Source organism: Cryptomeria japonica, chromosome 11, assembly GCF_030272615.1.
Source record: "Cryptomeria japonica chromosome 11, Sugi_1.0, whole genome shotgun sequence".
In the NCBI taxonomy this organism is placed as follows: domain Eukaryota; kingdom Viridiplantae; phylum Streptophyta; class Pinopsida; order Cupressales; family Cupressaceae; genus Cryptomeria; species Cryptomeria japonica.
This window is the reverse complement of record NC_081415.1, coordinates 533763414-533783933: the sequence shown is the minus strand read 5'-3', so window position 1 is coordinate 533783933 and position 20520 is coordinate 533763414. Positions and strand designations below refer to the sequence as shown.

General features: G+C 37.6%; 1 protein-coding gene across 4 annotated transcripts in view; it reads left to right on the top strand.

Moving 5' to 3' along the window:
* The first annotated feature begins 425 nt into the window (after window positions 1-425).
* The window catches only part of LOC131066473 (ankyrin repeat domain-containing protein 2A), a 104920-nt gene continuing 84825 nt past the window's right edge, over window positions 426-20520 (top strand). For 2 of the 4 annotated variants that reach the window (XM_058001238.2, XM_058001235.2), the window contains exon 1: window positions 427-708. Coding sequence is in view for 2 of the 4 variants with exons in the window: in XM_058001235.2 (XP_057857218.1) it covers window positions 639-708 (70 nt within the window). In the remaining 2 variants the exon portion in view is untranslated. Of the gene's footprint in view, window positions 709-876; window positions 957-20520 lie in introns of all 4 variants that reach the window. The other 2 variants (XM_058001237.2, XM_058001236.2) reach the window with 2 other exon arrangements.

The window sequence follows — 20520 nt, the reverse complement described above, 5'->3', positions numbered from 1 at the left end:
ATTGCAAGAAACATTAATAATAAAATATTATATAGTTCTATTTTGAATTTTTTTATTCTTTTTCATGTTGCCGCGACATAGGCACCTCGATAAATATATCTCTCCGTGTATTATATATATATGTGATTAAAATCAAATATATGTAAGCTAGTAATTATCCAATATCAATTTCTTTTTGTAAATGTTTATCCAATGAACATGTTAATTTAAAACACTTTTGGTCTTACAAATGTAATAAAATATTTCCTTCCATTTCGTTTCATTTGGTAATAAATAATTGCAGTGGCACACGTTTTTAATATTAATTAATACAGACCCGAAAACCCATTTTCAATAAAGATATTCACGGGTTATTAAATATAAAGTTTGGAATTTACAATATCGAGGGAAATTAATAATGGACGTGACATATCCACAAGGAGCGACCACCTCCTTCGATGAGATCTCCTTTCTAAAATTTACAGTCAACCTGACTCCCTACAAACGGGAAAAGCTGTCTTTTTTTTTAAATGTCTACTGTCCAATGATGGCAGGGCGTTCTCCATACAAATACCTTTCTTTACGTTTACAATTGGCACTCATACAAGCTTCCCAACACTCAAACAAAATAAAACGTTGTATATGGATAGGTGAGGGCCATGAAGAATAACAAGAACAAAGAAGTTGAAATGCCCGATGCAACTGAATCTGCATCTCCATTAAACAGAGGTATGGATGTATGTTTGTATGATATATTATATACGGTTCTCCTGTAAATTTTATGTTGTCCCTTTTGCGGATTTTAAAGTAGGTCAACCAACTTTCTGTAATTTTGATCTTATTGTGCTTGATTACATCTTCATAATATTTATAAGTTTTGTGGGTATGTTTCTTAAGGGAACGAAGAATGGGAAAAAAAAGTTTAGAACATATAAGAAGCTTTGAGATGTGTATTTAGTTCAGCGGATTGTGGATCGGTATGATTGTTTCTTTTTGTTTTTATTGCCCTTAGATAGTTTTTTCGTATAATCAATTATCTGTACCCCCCATTTTTCACTGTTAAGGTTCCGGTTAATATTGATAACCATCAATGGGCTGGATTTGATTGGCGACTCTCTCTTACCAACATAGTCTGGGATAGGTGTCCATAATCTTTTCAGTTAACTGGTTTTGTCATTTATGCTCTTGATCGGTACACAGTGCAATAAATTGAAAAACAATATTGTGCCTTGAAAGCAAGAAATAAAAAAAAAACAAAAAAAACTCAAGGAACAAAGTTGATACTGCAACGAGAAGATATGTGAAACTACAACATTCTGGCTTTTTACACATGGAAGACAAATCCTTTAACTATATTTAGTTGGACATTGAAAGTTGAAAAATGCAAATTGAAATAAATTGCCCAAGAATCCGAAAATCTTTGTGACAAACGCTTCCCAAGGAACGCGAGAGAATAATCTATTGCTTCATGAAGGTCATGAAAGCACAAAATTTCGGTTTGTCGAGAAATTCGTCTAGGTTATTATGTTTGCAAACTTCTGGCCTTTCAAAGTGGTTTCCGGGGCTTAAACTTTGCCTACGATGGAACATCCTTTATTTATATTGTACACATCATAAACTTTCTGATGCCTTAATCGTTTCATATTCTGAAAACCAGTGGGGCAACTGCACCTCCAGCAAGGTGATCAATGAGTTTTTTGGTATTTTATTGGAAATCGTCCCAAGTTGCTGCCTGAATAAATATATTCTTTTTCTGATTACCTTTTTTTTCTTTGACATCAAAGAACACAAGAATTACTGTTATATCGAACGAATAATAGGGTCACAATGGCAATCCTATCATATAAAGATTAGAAAGGCTAACATCTGAACCTTCGTCCTAACAGGGTTGCTATGCTAGAAAGAAAATGGAAGGTCTAATATAAAGCATAAACCCTTGCATATTCAATTCTAAATCTCTAATGGTATCAAATTTATAACAATGCATGAATCATGTTTATCATTGTTAAGGATAGTGGATTGTGTCTTCAAGAGTATCAAATGACTGTCTTCAGCACTCTATCAAGTGTGTAGGGGCAAAGATCTATATATAATAGTGAGCAAGGGTAAAAACCATGTTAAAGTAAAACCTTATGGCCAGTTCATTACTTTAAGGATACCTAAAGCCTTATCCAAATTCTTGACACACTTCAAGGTCCTATAAACTCAAAAGAAGCAGTCTTGATATGGGTAAAGACCTTGTGATAGAACACCAAACAAAGTTAGTGTATAGGGAAGCCATCATGAGTGTGATAGTAAACTTCAAATGACAGTGGTATCGAAAGAGAGATCATAGTGTTCTATGAAGAGTATCCTATGTATCACAATGTTCTATGAAGAGCCACAGATTTGATAGTCATCAAGTTGTTATCTATGAAATGTCATTCGCAGTCTAAGATGGTAGTCTATAGAGCTCATAACCACAAATGATTGTCATGTCAAGTAAACTCTATTCAAATGAGCCACAGGAAGATAGTCATCTAATATGGATGGTGATGATGATATTTTTGATGACCCATCCCATATGACATTTGATCAACGATAGCTGATTGTTGACACTGGACATAATTATTTTTTAACTTCAAGTTTAATATATATCATGACATTCGAGTTTGACTAGTATTTGACTATTAATATGGTGGTGTATTTTGAACTTAATTACTGCTGTAAAAATGTATATATTTCTGATTTTTATATGCTTTTGTATCGATGCACTCAAAACACCCAACCCCCGAATTTTTTTTGATCAAACCCATGAACCGAACTTTTGAACCCGAACCTGAATCCAAACCTGAACTTGAACCCAAACTGGTAACTTAGTCTAGAAACATGATATCAATTTTTTTCATTCTTGTTCATTGATTTCTCCTTTCTCAAAGTAGCTCCAGTAATATGATTTCTTACTAAAATCTTCCATGACATGTTTCCTGACCTAGATTTTATAATTCATTTCATTGCAAGTGCTATCTCTTGGGATTTTAGGTCTTCGAGACTAGAGCTTTGTGCAGCCCCTGGCCTAGTACATATCCACCAATTAATTGCGTGCCTTTTTCTCATCTTTACCATTAGAATGCAAAAATCGTCAAACATACTTATGCGTTTGATCAAAGTGAAATTATTAGACATCCAACAAGAAGCCTAGTATATGTTCCAAGAAGAGAAGGTGTCTTGACAAACCTGATATCTTCTAGCGAAGGACAGCAAGTGGCCTTACCATTTCTCCATATCAATCGAACAGGAGCAGACCTGATATAAGATGGTAAGATTCAGGCATACAGAGATTTAGTATTACAAGTGTGATTTGGTATGAAGTAATATTTCTTGTGGCAGGCCGAATGATGAACCTTATGTATAATTGCTCACATACGAACAATGTGTATGCAATCTAATGATTTGATTTAATGATATGATCTCTTATATATAGAATATAGACAATGATGTGTAATTCTTTATATGTCTGTTTAAATGCTGCAATCAACCATGATAGGGATAGTAAGGGAATACAAGGAGGGGAAACAGTTATGAGGTCCTCTTCTAAGCACGCCACCTCACGGTGGTGATTGGTAGTCCCATGAGGCCAAGGGGGTGCAAGGAGTGGCCCGCCCTTGGGCTTATAAGGGAAGGATGTTTCAGACACCCTATTTTAGTTCCCCCCAAACCTCTACGATGGTTGATAATTGGTTTAAGGAACCCCAATCATAGGGAGGAGAATAAAGGTGGCAAGAAGAGGGGAACGACTATAGGATTCTCACTAGGTACAATCCCTCATATGGATGGCAAAGGGCCACATGAGGCTAATAGGGATGGTATATCCGTTCTTGGGCCTAAGGTAGAAGATCGTTCAAGCACCCTAACATGCCTCCTTATCCTAACTGCCCTATGGTTGAATTTCATTAATAAATCAGATATATCTTATGATCAGGTTAATGTTCCTAACCCTAGTAGGAAAGATCTATGCTTTTGATTTTAATGTTTCGAATAGGGAAGATCTATTTTATGGATTATGTTTCAATGATCACCTAAAATGTTTGCAGGATCTCAACTAGGTAAATGATATCACTAGGGCAAACACTAGGGCATTTATAAAAGGGGACATTACATGGTTGTGACAAGCCACTAATAGGTTTTTGCAAGCTTTTCTTGGCAAGAGGATGTGCTTTTTCCTTTGATCTATTACTTACTATGTCGACATCCTCTTGTTCTTTAATATACCCCATTATATGTTGCTTTGGCAACTCTTTTTTATTTGGCCTAGGACAAGCTTTTATTTCCAAGTAGGGAAATGAGCTCTTATACTTAGTTCCACATTGGCTACAATGCCAACGATAACTTTCGCCACTAGGAAGTTGTTCAATCATTGTTGTATGTTGCCAAAGAGTTGATGTTGCATCAAATTTAAATGAATTTTTCTACATTGGGGGCAATTGAACTAGAGCTACTAGCCATTTTGTATGAACATAAAACAAAAAAAAATTACAAACTTACAACCCTACAACTTAAAAATAAAATAAAATCAGCATCATAACCCCTCATTATGCATAAAAATTCCCAAAACATTCAAAACTAAAAAAAACATGAAAAATATTGAAAAATCGTGTAAAAATGTTCAAAATTCCAAAAATTGAAACGTTCACTCACCTTTGATGGTTAAATATTCTTTGTGTAGCTAATTCTCCCCTGTTGATGTAGGTTTAACTCTCCTGTAGCCCTCACCTTCAAAGAAAAATGAAGCAACCTTGAAAACCCAACAATGACAGCTTAGAGGCTAAAAGTGTTTTTTTGGTCTTTTGTGTTTGTGAATTGAAAAAAACAAGTGACATCCATTCATTGTAGGATGAATTTGTGCTTTTGGGGGATTTGTTTTGTTTAAAAATATGTCAAAAAAGAGTCCATACAATTTTGTGCCTAGGCATTGTAGGTCCCCTTGGGCTTGGTTGGGTTTGGCCTAGGTTCACCTAGGGGCACCCTTGGGTTTGCCTAGGACGGAATTTGGGGTGCCCGAGTAGTACCTTGGGGGATCCATAGGGAGAATTGGCTCCAAACTTGGATTGGACCCATACTGGTATGAGGGGAGGGGAGGTTCTTGAGGGACTTGATAACATAGTATAACACAATTCATAAATGATATTATTGTATTGTATTTGATTTAGTGTTTTAGGGAAATAATAATTTAAAAGAAATGATATAATTGTATAGTATTTGAAATGAATGGAATTAAGATTTTGTGTTTTTTCCTTTGTTTTTAGTTTAACCTCCTCTATTTTCTTGCAATTCCATTTGCACCCTTTTCAGATTCTTATACATTTCATATGTAGTAAGTGAAAAGACCCAGACGCCTATCATATCTATTACATAAAGTATGGTTGGAAATGTCAAGCCATGTCTTTCCATGCAATGTCCCCTTTTGTAAATGCCCTAGTTTTTGCCTTAAAATCTCAATCCCATATAAAGTAAGAAATAAAATAGAGATATCATTTACCAATTAGATCCTAATTGAGACCCCTTAGTCATTTTAGATATAAAATAGATCTTTCTTACTAGGGTTAGGAATATATTTTTAATCATCATTGCAAATTACATAATGTGCGTGTGGGATTCAATAATACTTTCCCTAACAATCCGTCCACATTATGGAGCCCCTTGGGAGATAATACAAGGCGCCTCGAGCCTATCCATCAAGCCCAAGAGCATGGAATGAAACTTGCCATTCGGCCTCCCATCCCCACTTGGGGTTGCTCTACTTGAATGGATGATGTGCTACTTGTATCCCTCATAAATACATTCGCCCCTCCATAATGGGATAGCTCGTTGTTTCAAGTATAAGAAATCTCACATATATACTATACTATGCATAGACATCATAATGGCAAGAATAGCAACATATAAATTTCTATTAGTAGCAATATGTTATCTACACAACATTCCTGCTTCCTATCAAGTGGAAGACAAGATAACATATCAGCCACATCAGAATACCATATTATGCATTATACCAAATACTTGAACAGCATATAAGTCTGCTGTGTAGTTTAATTAATTGTGAATTGCAAATCCATTGCTTGATCGAGTGCCTTTTTGTTCTCTCCTATTTCCTTTCTGTTTTTTTTCTCATCGTGATTTTGTATCCAATCATGCCCCTCAAGGTGTGCACCTTTTGGAGTGGTCCTTCATGAGGAGTCAGGTCTCCTCATTGGGGCCCCATCGTTAATCTTTATGTAAAGTCCTGTTGTGACGTATTCACACATCGCCCCATTGCAAATGGGGACCCCTGCTTTTTTTTGCTTTCTGGGGTTTGTTTTCCTAGGTTTTCTAGTTTTGTCTGTTAGCCTTTGTTTTTCGAGTGTCGCCAGGGGGATCACCTGGATAGCAGGCTCTGCTTGAGCTAGGTCAAGTTGGTGAGTGATGAAGTCTGGAATGTCATCCTGATCTTCAAATGCCCTGAAATTTGGCTAAGTCTGAAATGTCCTGATCCTAAAATTTGGCTATCTGGAATGTCCTGATCCTGAAATTTGATTAAGTATGGAAAACTGAAGAATCCTCCAAAAACTAGATTTTGCAATATAACTCCTGGAGGTCCGAAACCACTCTCAAACATTCTGACAGTATATATGGAATATAACTTAAAGTATAAGAAACTTATACTTAAATGTTATATTCCATAAAATGATCCTGACGGAGAGACCAAAATGTCAAATTTCGCTCCTGACCCTTCCAAAGGGTCCAAAGCGAATTTCGCTCCTGACCCTTCCAAAGGGCCCAGAGCGAAATTCTCCATAAGACATTCTACTTTGACCAAGACCTAGAACTAACGCATTCCTAGGCTTGAATGAAGGTAAAAACGCTTGTTTGAATGAGGAAATGTGAAAATGAATCAAGATTTTAGCCCAAAAGAGAATTTCGCTCCTGACTCTTCCAAAGGGTCCAGAGCGAAATTCACTATAAACCTCATTTGCTACCTTGAATAGGCTTGAAACTTGGTTCCTCAAGTGGAAAACGATCTATATTTGCCTCCAGGAGAAAACTGAAGTTTGAAAAATGAACAATCAAGCCCAAATCAAGATTTTCGCTCCTGACCCTTCCAAAGGGTCCAGAGCGAAAATCCTCCTAAGGCTCATTTCCTCCCTAGTTTGACCAAATTTTGAGTTGCAAGGCATCTTGAAGGGAAGTGTGGACATGTTTGGACTTTGGAAATGTTTGAAAGCCTTGAAAAAATGAAGGATTCTAGCCAAGAAGGTGAATTTCGCTTCTGACCCTTCCAAAGGGTCGAGAGCGAAATTCCTTGCAAGCCTATTCTTTTGACCTTGTTTGGGCTTAAGACCTTATCCCTTGGGTGAAGAATGATGTTTAGTTACCTCTTGAGGTGATTTTGAGTTGGAGAAATGAAGAATCAAGCCCAAATCATGATTTTCGCTCCTGACCCTTCCAAAGGGTCCAGAGCGAAAAATCCTCCTAGACCTCATTTCCTTCCCTATTTGACCAAATTGTGATGTCCAAAGCATGTTGAAAGGGGAAATGGACATGATCTTGCCTTTGAGAGTGTTTGATAGCATTGAGGAATGAGGGTTTTAGCCAAGAAAGGACATTTCGCTCCTGACCCTTCCAAAGGGTGGGGCAAAATTCCTTACAAGCCTACTTTTTTGACCTTTCTTAGGCTTAAAACCTTGTTCCTAGGGTGAAGAGAGATGAGATTTTACCTTGCAATGAAGTTTCAGGTTGAAAGAATGATGATTTTTAGCCTAAATTAAGAAATTCGCTCCTGACCCTTCCAAAGGGTCCAGAGCGAATTTTCTCTAAACCACCTTTTTTCCCAATTTTGTGCCTAGCCTAGTGCTGACTAAGGTGAGTTTTGATGGGAGAGGTCCTTAGGAATGACTTTGACTTATCAATGATTATCAAATTTGAAGGAATTGAGCCAAAAAGTGAATTTCGCTCCTAACCCTTCCAAAGGGTCCAGAGCAAAATTCCTAAAATCACTTATCTTCCTTGCAAATCAAGTCAAGCTTTTGGTTTTTATGGCTTAGGGAAGGATGAAGCAAAGTTTCCTTGACCTTGGAGGTGAGTTGAATGGTAGAATTTGTCCTAAAAAGTGATTTTCGCTCCTGACCCTTCCAAAGGGTCTAGAGCGAAAATCCTAAAAACCATCTTTTCTTCCAAAATTTGAGTAAAGTCAAACCTGGACAAGGGTGAGAGAAGTCATTTGGATTGCCTTAGAAGGACTCTTGATCACCAAGAATGCAAATTTTGAGCCAAATCAGGAATTTCGCTCCTGACCCTTCCAAAGGGTCCAGAGCGAAATTCCTAAAATCACCTTTTTTCCCTTGCGAAATCAAGTCAAACTTGGGTTGGATGAGAGGGGAGAAGTGTTTTCTTGCCTTGTGAGGTGGATTCAAGTTGAAATAATGGAGGAACAAGCTCAAAACAAGATTTTTGCTCCTGACCCTTCCAAAGGGTCCAGAGCGAAATTCTTGGAAACTCATATTTTCTTCTTGGAGATGGTCAAATTCTTGAGTTTTATGGCATGGTTAGATGGACTTTGATGTGTTCTTGCCTTTGAATATTGGATTGAGGTAATGGAGTAGCCAAAACAAGCTCAAAATAGGAAATTCGCTCCTAACCCTTCCAAAGGGTCCAGAGCGAAATTCCTAAGATCCCTTATTTTCCTAGCAAAATCAAGTCAAACTTGGGTTTTTATAGCTTGCATGAGTGTGAGGATTGATGTTCTTGCCCTTTTGAAGTTGGTTGAGGTTGAAAGATGGAAGAATAAGCCTAAAACAAGAATTTCGCTCCTGACCCTTCCAAAGGGTCCAGTTGGAAATTCTAAAATCCATCTATTCCTTTCATATTTATGCCAAGCCAGGCCTAGACAAAGATGGTAGAGGTCCTTGAGATTGCCCTTGAATGGGTTGTCGTCCCCAAAAATGATGATTTTAGGCTAGAGGAAGAAATTCGCTCCTGACCCTTCCAAAGGGTCCAAGGCGAAATTCATTATAGGTCCTGTCCCTGGCCATGATTCCTAGCGAAATGCTTTTTTCTAGTCATTTTGAGGTCAAACAAAATGTTGCAAGCTTGGGAGAGGGATCCAAGGATGAGATTCCGAGTATAGAAAGTGAGAGAAATGGAGTTGAGTGAGGGAAGGCAAGTATAGAGAGAAATTCACTCCTGACCCTTCCAAAGGGTCCAGAGCGAAAAAACACTAAAACCATCCTTTTCTCCAAATTTTGAATAAAGTCAGGCCTAGACTAGGGTGAGAGAAGCTATCTGGAATGCCTTGGAAGGATTTTTGATCATTACAAATGCAAACTTTGAGCTGAAATTAGAATTTCGCTCTTGACCCTTCCAAAGGGTCCAGAGCGAAATTCTTCATCTACTTATTTCCCCCCTGTGTCAAGTCAAGACTTGGAGTCCTAAGGCGTAGTTGAGGTTGAAATGATGTTACTTTGCCCTGCAAGATGAATTGAAGTGAATAAAATGAAGAGTTGTGGCCTAAAAGGTGAATTTCGCTCCTGACCCTTCCACAGGGTCTAGGGCGAAATTCTTATAAGGCCTGTCCCTGGGGAGAATATTGAGCAAGCTTCATTTTAACATTTTCTTGTTGATGATTTAAGGTAGAAAATGCTATGTTGAAATGAATTTATTATGTGTCCTTAATCATTTTATGGTTTGTCTTGCAGGTGAAAGAAGACCAGGCCAGGGCAAGGACGGCCTCCTCCAGTCCAACATCAACAAGGACGACCTTCTCCAGTCTAGCATCAGCAAGGACGACATCTTCCAGTCCAGCATTTGAAGGAAAGGTACACCATCCATCTTGCACATCAAAGACAAAAGAGGTTAAAGCAAGGGTCCGCTGAAGAAGCAGATAGTTTCAGAAGAGTTAATTAAAATTATCTTCTCAGCATCATCGAATTGAGCATCTACCAGGTTACAAGTGTCTGACAAGGTGGCATCCCAGTCATCACTCCTCCAGTCAGATTGGTCCATCTCAGCGTGTCCAGATTCAATGTACCTGACTCATCAAAGATGGCACTAACTTCGATGTACCTACCTTGGTTATCCATTGGTCGAGTATTCCAGAGAAGACATGTGTCCAAATAATGCAATTATTTCATTGGCCAGAATTGAGTTGGTTGTAACAAACCCTAATTAGGGTTTTCATTGTAAAATCTTGGCCATTGATCTCAAGTTGATCTGAGCCATTGAATTGTATCGAGGGCACTATTTAAGCCTTGGCTCCTTATTTGTAAAGGCTAATAGTGAGTCAGTAGTAAATAGACAATAGGGGGAAAATAGTTGATAGTCGGTGAATAGGTAGTAGAATAGCAGATAGAATAGCAATTAGAGTAGACTAGGAAGAGAAGACAAGACATTGTTGCCTCAATTGTAAAGACTTCTTTTTCATTGAAGATATGGTGAAATATGTCATTTCATTGCAATATGCATGGTCTCTTGTTGAATCTTCATTTTAGATGATATAATTAAATTGAATGAAAGAAGTCGTTGAATGCACCTGTGTGGAATCCGTCTAATCCATACCACTAGCCTCTTACTGATTGTAAGTGCGCCCTGCGTGGTCAACTGGCATAAAATGAGCTTAATCTCAAGTCGTTACACGTCTATTGTTCATGCATTAACTTGAATGATGATCAGTATCTGATGGTGTCCGATTTGAATATATTTGAAGCATCCCCAGAAGATCGCATTGAGTTGGTGTTGAATTGTTCAACTTGATGGTGAGACCCAGCCCAGTAGGACTCCACCTAGTCGTTCATCCATCTTCTCGCATTCTAGGTAGTAGAGTAGACTTCCTGAACCCTGCATCTTTTGTCATTTGTTTGTCTTCCAGTTAGTTAATAGGACCTGTGATTCCAGCAAATCAGATGTTTATGTCGTCAAGTGTAAGTCCCCTTGTGATTCCAGCAAAATCACATCATACCACAGAGAGCTTATCCACACATAGAGATCCTACATAACAGAACCTTGGAGTTACTCCGACTGATCCTTCAGCGAGATCTTCAGCAGTCGGGAACTTTGTTCAAGAGAGGATAAGATACTTCGGTATTTTATTCTGTGTTTCGCATGTGCATAAAAAACACATCAACAAGTCCCCATTCACATTTACCTTAGATTGTGCCCTAGAATCACAATTGCAACAAATTAGGGTTAGGGTTACATCTTTACCAAGTAGAATATCTCCTTAAACAATGTGATCTTGGATTTGAATCCTGCAATCATATACCATATACATACATACTTTCAATTATTAGGGTTAGACAAGAACACAACATTCATATAATATCTATAATATTATACAAATACATTAGGGTTTGGAGGGAGAAACATGATAGGTCCACCTGAAGCAATATCTACACTAAGCCTAAGAGCTGAGTGAATGCCAGAGCCCTCTTGGCCTTGGTGGGTAGTCTATATGGACATCCATTGAGGTGGCCTACTTAGTGGGTTGCTTGTACCTACTTTCCCTATCTATGTTTCATCCCCCTTAAGACAAGAGCCATCATTGCAGAGTCGGAATGAAGGTTGTAAAGGGGATTTCTTGGTTCTATCTAAGCCCAAGAGCGGATTGATATCAAAGCCCTCTTGGCCCTAGGAGCCAGTTATATGGTCATCTCTAGGGTGGCCTACTTAGATAACCTTCTTATAACTCCCCTGTTACACCACTGATCCTTCATACAAGATGGATTTCAGAGAGTTTCATCATCAGCCATATTTTAAATTGTCATATGAATATACGGTATACCTATAAGAGGTAATCATTATCTATTTATACATAAGCAATATGTATATATATATCACAAGTGGATGTGAGAATATAGAGTGCTGAGAAGGGCAGATCTGAAAATATTTAAGTCTGATCTGAAGATTAATTCCTTCTATATATTTGCTGTTGGATGGCTAAAGGTTCGATCTGGATTTCCTTTCTTTATCAGAATCAGTTCTTCTTTGATGTGCTGAATGTCTTCTTGGGTGTGATTGTGTTTGTGTGTTTTCTTGATGTTTGATGATTTACTGTAGCAGACTGAAAGTCATGTTACTGCTCATATCACAAGGATTTAGAATCTTATGGCTCAGATCAGATCTGATTGCTATCTACGGGAACTCCTGCTGTTCCTTCATGCATACCATAAATCTGGAGTATTATTGATTGTCCATAAATATGTTTCAGATCTTGTCCTCCTCATTATCTGCTCTGAACTCAGAAATTAGAATGATGTTTTCTTCTGAATCCCCCCTCTAATGTCCACCAAAGACTTGTTTATATATCCCTCAACAGGCCTCTTCAACCAACGGTCACCTCTCTTTGATTAGGTCAGCCAGCATTTATTTAATAATAATTATTTATTTGTTTTGATCACATCTCAAAGGGTGCACTACTTTGTAATATGCCCTAGGTCGGCCCTAACTTCCCTTTTCCCTAGTTGGCCTTCCTCATCCTATCGTAGATATTAAATCCAAATAAACCTAGGTCCTCCCTTAACTTGGGTTGACTATTGTTAGGAAAATATTATTTAGTTTTGCCCTTTTTCTTTGAAAGCCTAGGGTTTAGACTTATTGGGTGTTGGGTTTGATATCATCGCAGGGACATGACACATTAGTCATCATAATTAGTTTGCAATTGCACCTCTTGATGGATCGCATGTTCTTAACCAAATACTTAGTTCTTTCCTTAAGATCGCTGCATAGTTAAGATTGCTCCATTGCTATATTCTAACTGCTGTTCATCCTTAATCCAATTGCTGTTATTATCAATTCATGCATTAATAATGTTTTCAGATCACTCTTTCTGGAAAAATCGTCTTGTCTGAAGATTTCATGATTTTTCTAAGGTATTGGTATCCCTTCATGTGAGGGCATGACATTCCACTCCATCTGTACCAGCTGTTTCTTTAATCATAGTTAGGCCCTGAGATTTGTAATTGTCAAATCCAATGCAAGTAGTAAGGGAAGTTGTCTCCTCCCTCCAATAAAGGGAGTAATAGGAACAATTTATGGAGATGTTATATGATCTATCCCCTGTAAATATTACTGAGTACGTAAATCAAAGGCTCTGTAGATAATCTTCCGTAGTAATATATCATTTCCTTAACAACTCTAATTGCTTCATTTTCTAATTTAGGATGTTTCCACGAGTTTTATGCCAACATCACCATTACAGTAATAAAATAATAAGCGCCTCCAAATTCAACTATTATTTGTTGGTTCCAGTCCCTCCAACTTCTTGTTACTTTGTAATGCTACTTGCATTCTGTTGTTTGATGGACCTTAAGCACTGGCATTTCGATCATCAATTGCTTCATTTATTTTATAGAGAAATATAGAATCAATGAGAGATTTGGTTGTTGACTTATCTAGAGTTGTGTCTGATCTACTCATCAGTAATTTGTACACTTTAATAGAGGGAGACATATCTTGAATATTCATCAATAAGAAGTATAGAAACAATGAGATATTTGGTTGTTGACTCATCTAGAGTTGTATCTGATCTACTATCAATAATTTTCGAACTTTAAAAGGAGTCATATCTTAAATATTCATCAATAGTTGTGTTGATGTGTATTTTGTACACTATCAAACACAGAATAAAATACCCAAGGGTACCTTATCCTCTCTTGAGTAAAGCCTTCGAATGCTGAAGATGTCGCGAAAAGGATCAATCAGGATGACTTCAAGGTTCTTGTATGTAGGGTCTCTACGTGTGGATAAGCTTTTTGTGGTATGATGTGATTTGCTGGAATCACAAGGGGACTTACACTTGATGACTGAACTTCTAATTTGCTTTGAATATTGCTGGAACACAGGATTTTGCTGTCTTAGATTTGAAAAAAAGAAAAAAGATGAGGGCGAGGAAAGGATCTAATCCTAACACTAAGAATGTAAGAGCAATGAATGATCTTTGATGGAATTCTAACTAAGTCTTGTTTTGACATCCCAGGACCATCTCCACAAGGTTAGTGCGATCTTCGAAAGAAAGCTTTATGATGTTCAAATCATCACCACGGGCATAGACACCATCAGGCTGATGCATATCAATGAAGAAGCGACAATTGAAGTTAAGCTTAAGCTGAATGATTCCAGTTGACTACACAAGGCAAGTCTGCAATCAACAAACTGCTAGTAGTATGGATACACGAATTTCACCATCAATCAAGAACATTTCTTCCACTCATGTAATAACATGAAATCAAATATGAGAAGTATAGAGACCATGCAAATTGTCGAATCGACCCATAAATTTCACCATTTCTTCAATGAAGTTTTACAAGTCTCTTACAACAACGTCTTGGCAACAATTTTTGCCTTCTCTCTCTACTCTACTCTAATTGCTATTCTAATCACCTTCTAACTACTCTCTATTCACTAACTCCTTTCTAACTGCTTTTTTTATTTCCAACTCTCTAACTTACTTTACAAAATGAAGAGTCGGGGCTTATATAGTGCCCTTAATACAATTCGATGGCTAAGATCAATTTGAGATCAATGGCCAAGATTCAATAATGAAAACCCTAATTAGGGTTTGTTACAACCATTACATAACATTTAATGCTTGACCAATGATAAAATTATATCTTTAGGACACATGTCTTTTTTGGAAAATTCGACCAATAGATAGCTGGGGTAGGTACATAGAAGTTTGTGCCACCTTCCATGAGTTAGTTACATTGAATCTGGACATGCTGAGGTGGACCACACTGACTGGAGAAGTGATGAGTAGGATGCCACCTCGTCTGACACTTGTAACTTGGTAGATATTTGATTTGATGTTGTTGAGAAGCTAGCTTTAATTAATTCATCTGGAACTATCTGCTTCTTCAACGAACCCTTTGCTCTGACCTCTTGTGTCCTTGATGTGCAGGATGTTGATGTACCTCGCCTTGGAATACCGGACTGGAAGAGGTCGCCCTTATCCTGATGATGCTTGATCGAAGAAGGTTGTCCTTGTCGATGCTAGATTGGAGGAAGTCGCCCTTCTCCTTGCTTGATCTTCTTGGAGGAGACCGTCCTTGATCTGGCTTGATTTTCCAACTCCGGGATCTCCATTTGATGCCTACACAAAATATTAAAGTTAGTCTTTTGAGCATCAAACCTCAAAGCATGAAATTTAAGACCTTTCAAAGGTAAAACTTAAGATATTAATTTGAAAAAAGTCATGATAAATCAAGAACTATACATTTTCAAATTAATAATGAATGGAATTTGGATCTTCAAGACTTAGACTTTACAAAATTGCAATGGGATCATAATATGTCTTGAATGAGATCTTCAAAAAAGTAATTCTTCATACCTTCCCTTGAGTATTAAACTCTAAGAAATGATGCAAAAATAGATGAATTTCGCCAGGCAAAGTGTAGATCATAGCCTCCTCTTGGATGAATCACGCCTCCTCTAGCTTCAAAGAATTTCACCTTCCACTAGCCTCTTCAAAATCTGGAAATTCGCCTTCAAATGCCTTCAAAAGTTTGGAAATTATCCTCCAATCTAGCAAGAAATTTGCCTCTCCAATAGCCTTCAAGATGAATTTCGCCCTCCTTAGTCTCCACACTTTCGCACTTTAGAAGGGATGAATGAATGATTTGAACTTGAAACAATGCCCCCCTATTATATAGAGCGCTCACCTTCTTTCTTGTTGAGGCCGACCTAGCAAATAAGCTTTAAAATAAAATAAAATCCCACTAAGAAGAAGGCCGACTTGTCAAAATAAGTAAAAATAAGGGCTTGTGCGCTCCACATTTAATTTTAATTTAAAAAATTAATTTTAAATGCCTTCACAATAAAGGTTCAATTTTTAAAGGCCTAAAATCAATTTATTAATGCCAATTTAATTTAAATATTTTCAAATGCCCCAAAGTTAGCAAATTTTGGTGAATTTTAAGAATATCAACGCTCAAACAATGTCAAAATGAAGGACATCACCAATTTCGCTTTGGACCCTTGGTGAGGGACAGGAGCGACTTTTCACTTTTGCTCTCAATCCTTCGTCCTTTTAATTGCCAACTCTCAATGTGGGGTAAGTGATGATCTCTTTCATCCATTCCATACATGTTTAACTTGTTTTTGCAAGGCAAAATAGGTGTTCCAAAGCTTTTCGCCCTAGTCCTTCAGTGAAGGACAGGAGCGACTTTTGCATTTTAGCCTAGGATTATCAAGTTTTGAAGTCAAATCTTTGTTCACCATGCTTTAGAAGACCTTTTCATCCTTGCACAATCTTGCCTTAGCGTAACCTTGGAGGGAAGTTATTGGTTTTGTAAAAATCGCCCTGGTCCTTCAATGAGGGACAGGAGCGCTTTTCCCCATTGTCATCAAAATTTGTAATCTTTGCATCTCAATTCCACCTCAAGGCATTTTAAACCTCATTTCAAACTTATGTCAAGGCTTAGATTTGTCCAAACTTGAAGAGAAAGGGTGGATATTAGGTTTTTCGCCCTGGTCCCTTGGAGAGGGACATGAGCGATTTTGCAAATCCAAGCTTATCCGTCCTTTGCTAGGCTTCCAAATTATCTTCAACAGACAAAACACGCCTTCTTCCATTCATTTCAATCACAAAACTTGCTTTGTCCTTGCAAGAAAATTGCACTTTTTAGAAAATCGCTCTGGACCTTCAGCAAGGGACAGGAGCGCCTTTTGTCATCTTGGTATATTTCCTTGTTTGTGGACCACTCAAATTATATTCAACGCACAAATCATGTTTTCCTTGATCTCTTCAAATCATAAAATCATTTTGATCTTGCAAAAATAGTGCAAATTTGAAAATCAAGCTCCGGTCCTTCAGTGAGGGACAGGAGCGAATTTTGCCTTCTAGGCCAAAATGCTTCATCTTTCATCATGAAATGTCTTGGCTAGGGAAGATTTCATCTTGTTTCATGCTATGAATAAATTCTCATGTCCGAGAAAGGTCACAAGATGGTGTATATAAAGAAAATCGCTCTAGTCCTTTAGTGAATGACAGGAGCGAAATTACCCTTCTAGGCAAAACTCCATCATTTCATTGTCTTTAATCAAATCTGGATGCTTTATCACGTTCATTTCGTCCTCCACCATGCCTTTGATGTCTCAATTTGACCAAACAAGGTCAGGAATGACTCCAATAAGCTTTTTCGCCCTGGACCCTTGGTGAGGGACAGGAGCGATTCGCCTTGGACCTCCTGAGAGGGTCAGGAGCGAAATTCGCTCTGGATCCTCAGTGAAGGACAGGAGCGAAATTTGACTTTTTGAACTCTCTATCAGGATAATTTTTATGGAATATAACATTTAAGTATAAGCACTTATACTTTAAGTTATATTGCATATATACTTTCAGGATGTTTGAGAGTGGTTTCAGACCTCCAGGAGTTATATTGCAAAATCTAGTTTTTTGAGGTTTTTTAGTTTCCAGCCTTAGTCAAATTTCAGGATCAGGACATTCCAGACTTAGCCAATTTTCAGGATCAGGACTTTCAGACTCAGCCAAAATTTCAGGATCAGGACATCACTCAAGCCGGACTTGCTATCCATGTGATCCCTTGGGCGACACTCAAAATGCAAAGGCTAACGGACAAAACCCTAAAAGACCTAGAAAACAAACCCTAGAAAGCAAAAAGCAGGGGTCCCCATTTGCAATGGGGCGATGTGTGAAAACGTCACAACAAGTTGGTAAACTTGTTCTTATCTAGGGAGGGATTGACCTCTTTGCATAAAGATCAGATCATGATAATGATAGTGGTAAACAATATCCACACAACCTTTGCTGCTTCACAACCTGATACATTGGTCTATCTCTCAGTGGGAATTATTGGCACAAGTCCTAAATAAGGAATTATCAATATTTTTCCAAAAACAAGTGTGCTATACTCAAGAAATGCTTGACGAAGATGCGAACCAAATTTTCAGCTTAACCTTTGTTTGATGAAATTCATCTCATCAAGTGAAACATATTTTATATGTCTCAGTTCTTCTTGCAATCTGCTTAAGCATGTTCTTTATAATTTTGCCACATCATTATTTGAGATATGTAGCATAGAGTATGTAATCATGCTGACATTTCGAATAAAGTAAGGGTCTCATAGATGGAGATGAATCCTTAGGCATGTCGAAGAGGTTTGATAAGAGCGGTTTCCCCCTCCTAGAGGTCCCTTGGATAGTCATCTGTAGTGGTTCAATGGCATTTCCTTCCTCAGTAATGAAGGATGGTTTCAAATGCTTTTCTTTGGTAATCTCCTATATTTATTTCTTTGTGTGGGAGATGGTTGCTAGGATTAAGTGCATTAGTTGTTACAAAAAATGATTCTTGCAATGATATCTCATTGGAGATAAAATTAGCATTTCAATTATACTATAGACCAAAATCCATATGATTAAGCATATCCAAATCATTGATTGCTATAGTAGTAGAATTGTTACATTCTGATATTTTCTCCCCTTCATTTTGTGCTGATAATTCTTCTACATTATCATCTTCTAAAGATGAAGAATTTTCATCATTAGATGGATATTCCATTTAACATGCCAAGGATGGTATCTCAGATTGTGAATGATGTCATTATTGCACTATCATAGAGCTCTGTAGTGTCAACATTACAAAAATATTGTAACTATCAACTTTGACAAACAAAATTCTATGTTTGTACCTGAAATTGTTTGTGACTAAATGTTCACATTCTCTCTTGTTTCATACCCTCATTTGGTCCCCAAAAATCCCTTTCAAATCCTTGATTTTGTACATATCCATGTTGAAATCCTTAGCAATTTTATCTCAGGACTGATCCGTATGAACTATATCCTATCATGCAATCACAAAAAGTACTTAAGCTAAATCTAGACTCCCTTGAGAAAAGCATTGCTTTCCTTTATGGCATTTTTGTAAGATTTCCAGGCCTATCATAATTCATTTGACAATACAGATCTTATGCTAGGTTAACGATTGAAGACAAAATGCTATGCTATACTTCAACTATATTCAAAAGTTTCAAGATATTGGATTTGTAATACAATGGCTAAGCATTTACTAGAGCAACATTTGGAAATATATGGAAACTCTATGCTGGAAAACCCTACCTTAGAAATGGGTTATACGTCTGTTCTTCCTTTTCTATTCTTCAACCAACAATGCAAGTTAGGGAGAATGGCTCCCAAAATGGGGGAGTTGGAATATTTTAAGCTCACAACAACAATTGTACAACATCCCACTACACTCTAATCTGGAAATTCAAACTACAATGATCTCTGCTTTGCTTACACTCTGATACAATTGCTGTGAAATTTATAGATGATCGACTGCAGACTGAATGCATGAATGTTTAAGTGCCAAACAGCTGAAACAGTTGCAATAGGAAGATGAACTGAACTGATTAGGTGAGGTGTCACTGATACTGCCATGCCCAGGAAACTCAAGAGTCCACTTGGGTTAGGTTTTCCTTAGTGAACAACTATGGGTTCCACAATGACAGTCTTTCCTTGCCATCTTCCATTTTTTTGTTAACTAATATTGCTGCTCCATTTTAGTGTTTTCAATGTTTATAGGTCTTGCTTTGGATGTTTTGCATCTTTTAAAATTGAATGTTCTATTTCAAGTCACATCTCCATTTTTGGTCCCTGAAAAATCACTTAGTGAAGAGTTGAGGATTGGATACCATCTAGTGTGCTCGGTAGTTTCTGATTTAGATGAGCCTGCTAATGTTCCTGCTCTTCCCTTACTGTTGCTTTATGACCTCCTTCTGAAGAGCTGTGTCCTCCTTTAAATGTTCTTAACCATCTGGTACAAAATCTTCAATCAAAGGTGATACTTGGCCCTCATCTTCCTAATCCAACACGGAAGGTTCACATAGGCACAAGTCCCTTCATTCACAGCTAAATACATCATGCAAAACAGCTATTTAAGTCTAAAAGCATTTTTTCTGACCTGATTTATGAACTCAAAGGGTCCATACCTCAACAGATTCAGCTTTCTTGTTTGGTCCTGGAAACTATCTTTTCCCTGGTAAAGCCCTACCTGCCATACCTTGTCCACAGTTTGGAAATGATTTGCTCTTCTGTGCTGGTCATGGTATCCTGTGTAATTGACTTTTGAATCTCTCTTGCACTTTTTTGTTTGATTGTCTCAATTGATTATCCAGCCCTTGTATTTTGGATTGCTCTGTATTTCCAGGTTACCCCATTTCACCAACTCCCCAATACCAAGGTATTCATGCAATAAGAATAAAATATTCCTACGTAAAGACTAATATCCTAGTCAGCATACAAACTAAAAAGGTGGGCTACCATCTATTAAACAAAAATGTTGGGCCAACCACATCACTGATTGCACAACTAGGTCTTCTCCTATAAAGATCTGATTCACTTTTATACACAACCCAATGCTACTAAATTCCTCCAGTTCTACACACAAGGTTGGATGTGGCATCATATGTTAGTCACTTGTCGTAATACAATGATGTCCAATGCATTCCTGATGCAGTCAGTCAGACAGATTGTCTATGGTGCAGAGCTATCAATCTAAGTAAACTATCCTGCAAATGA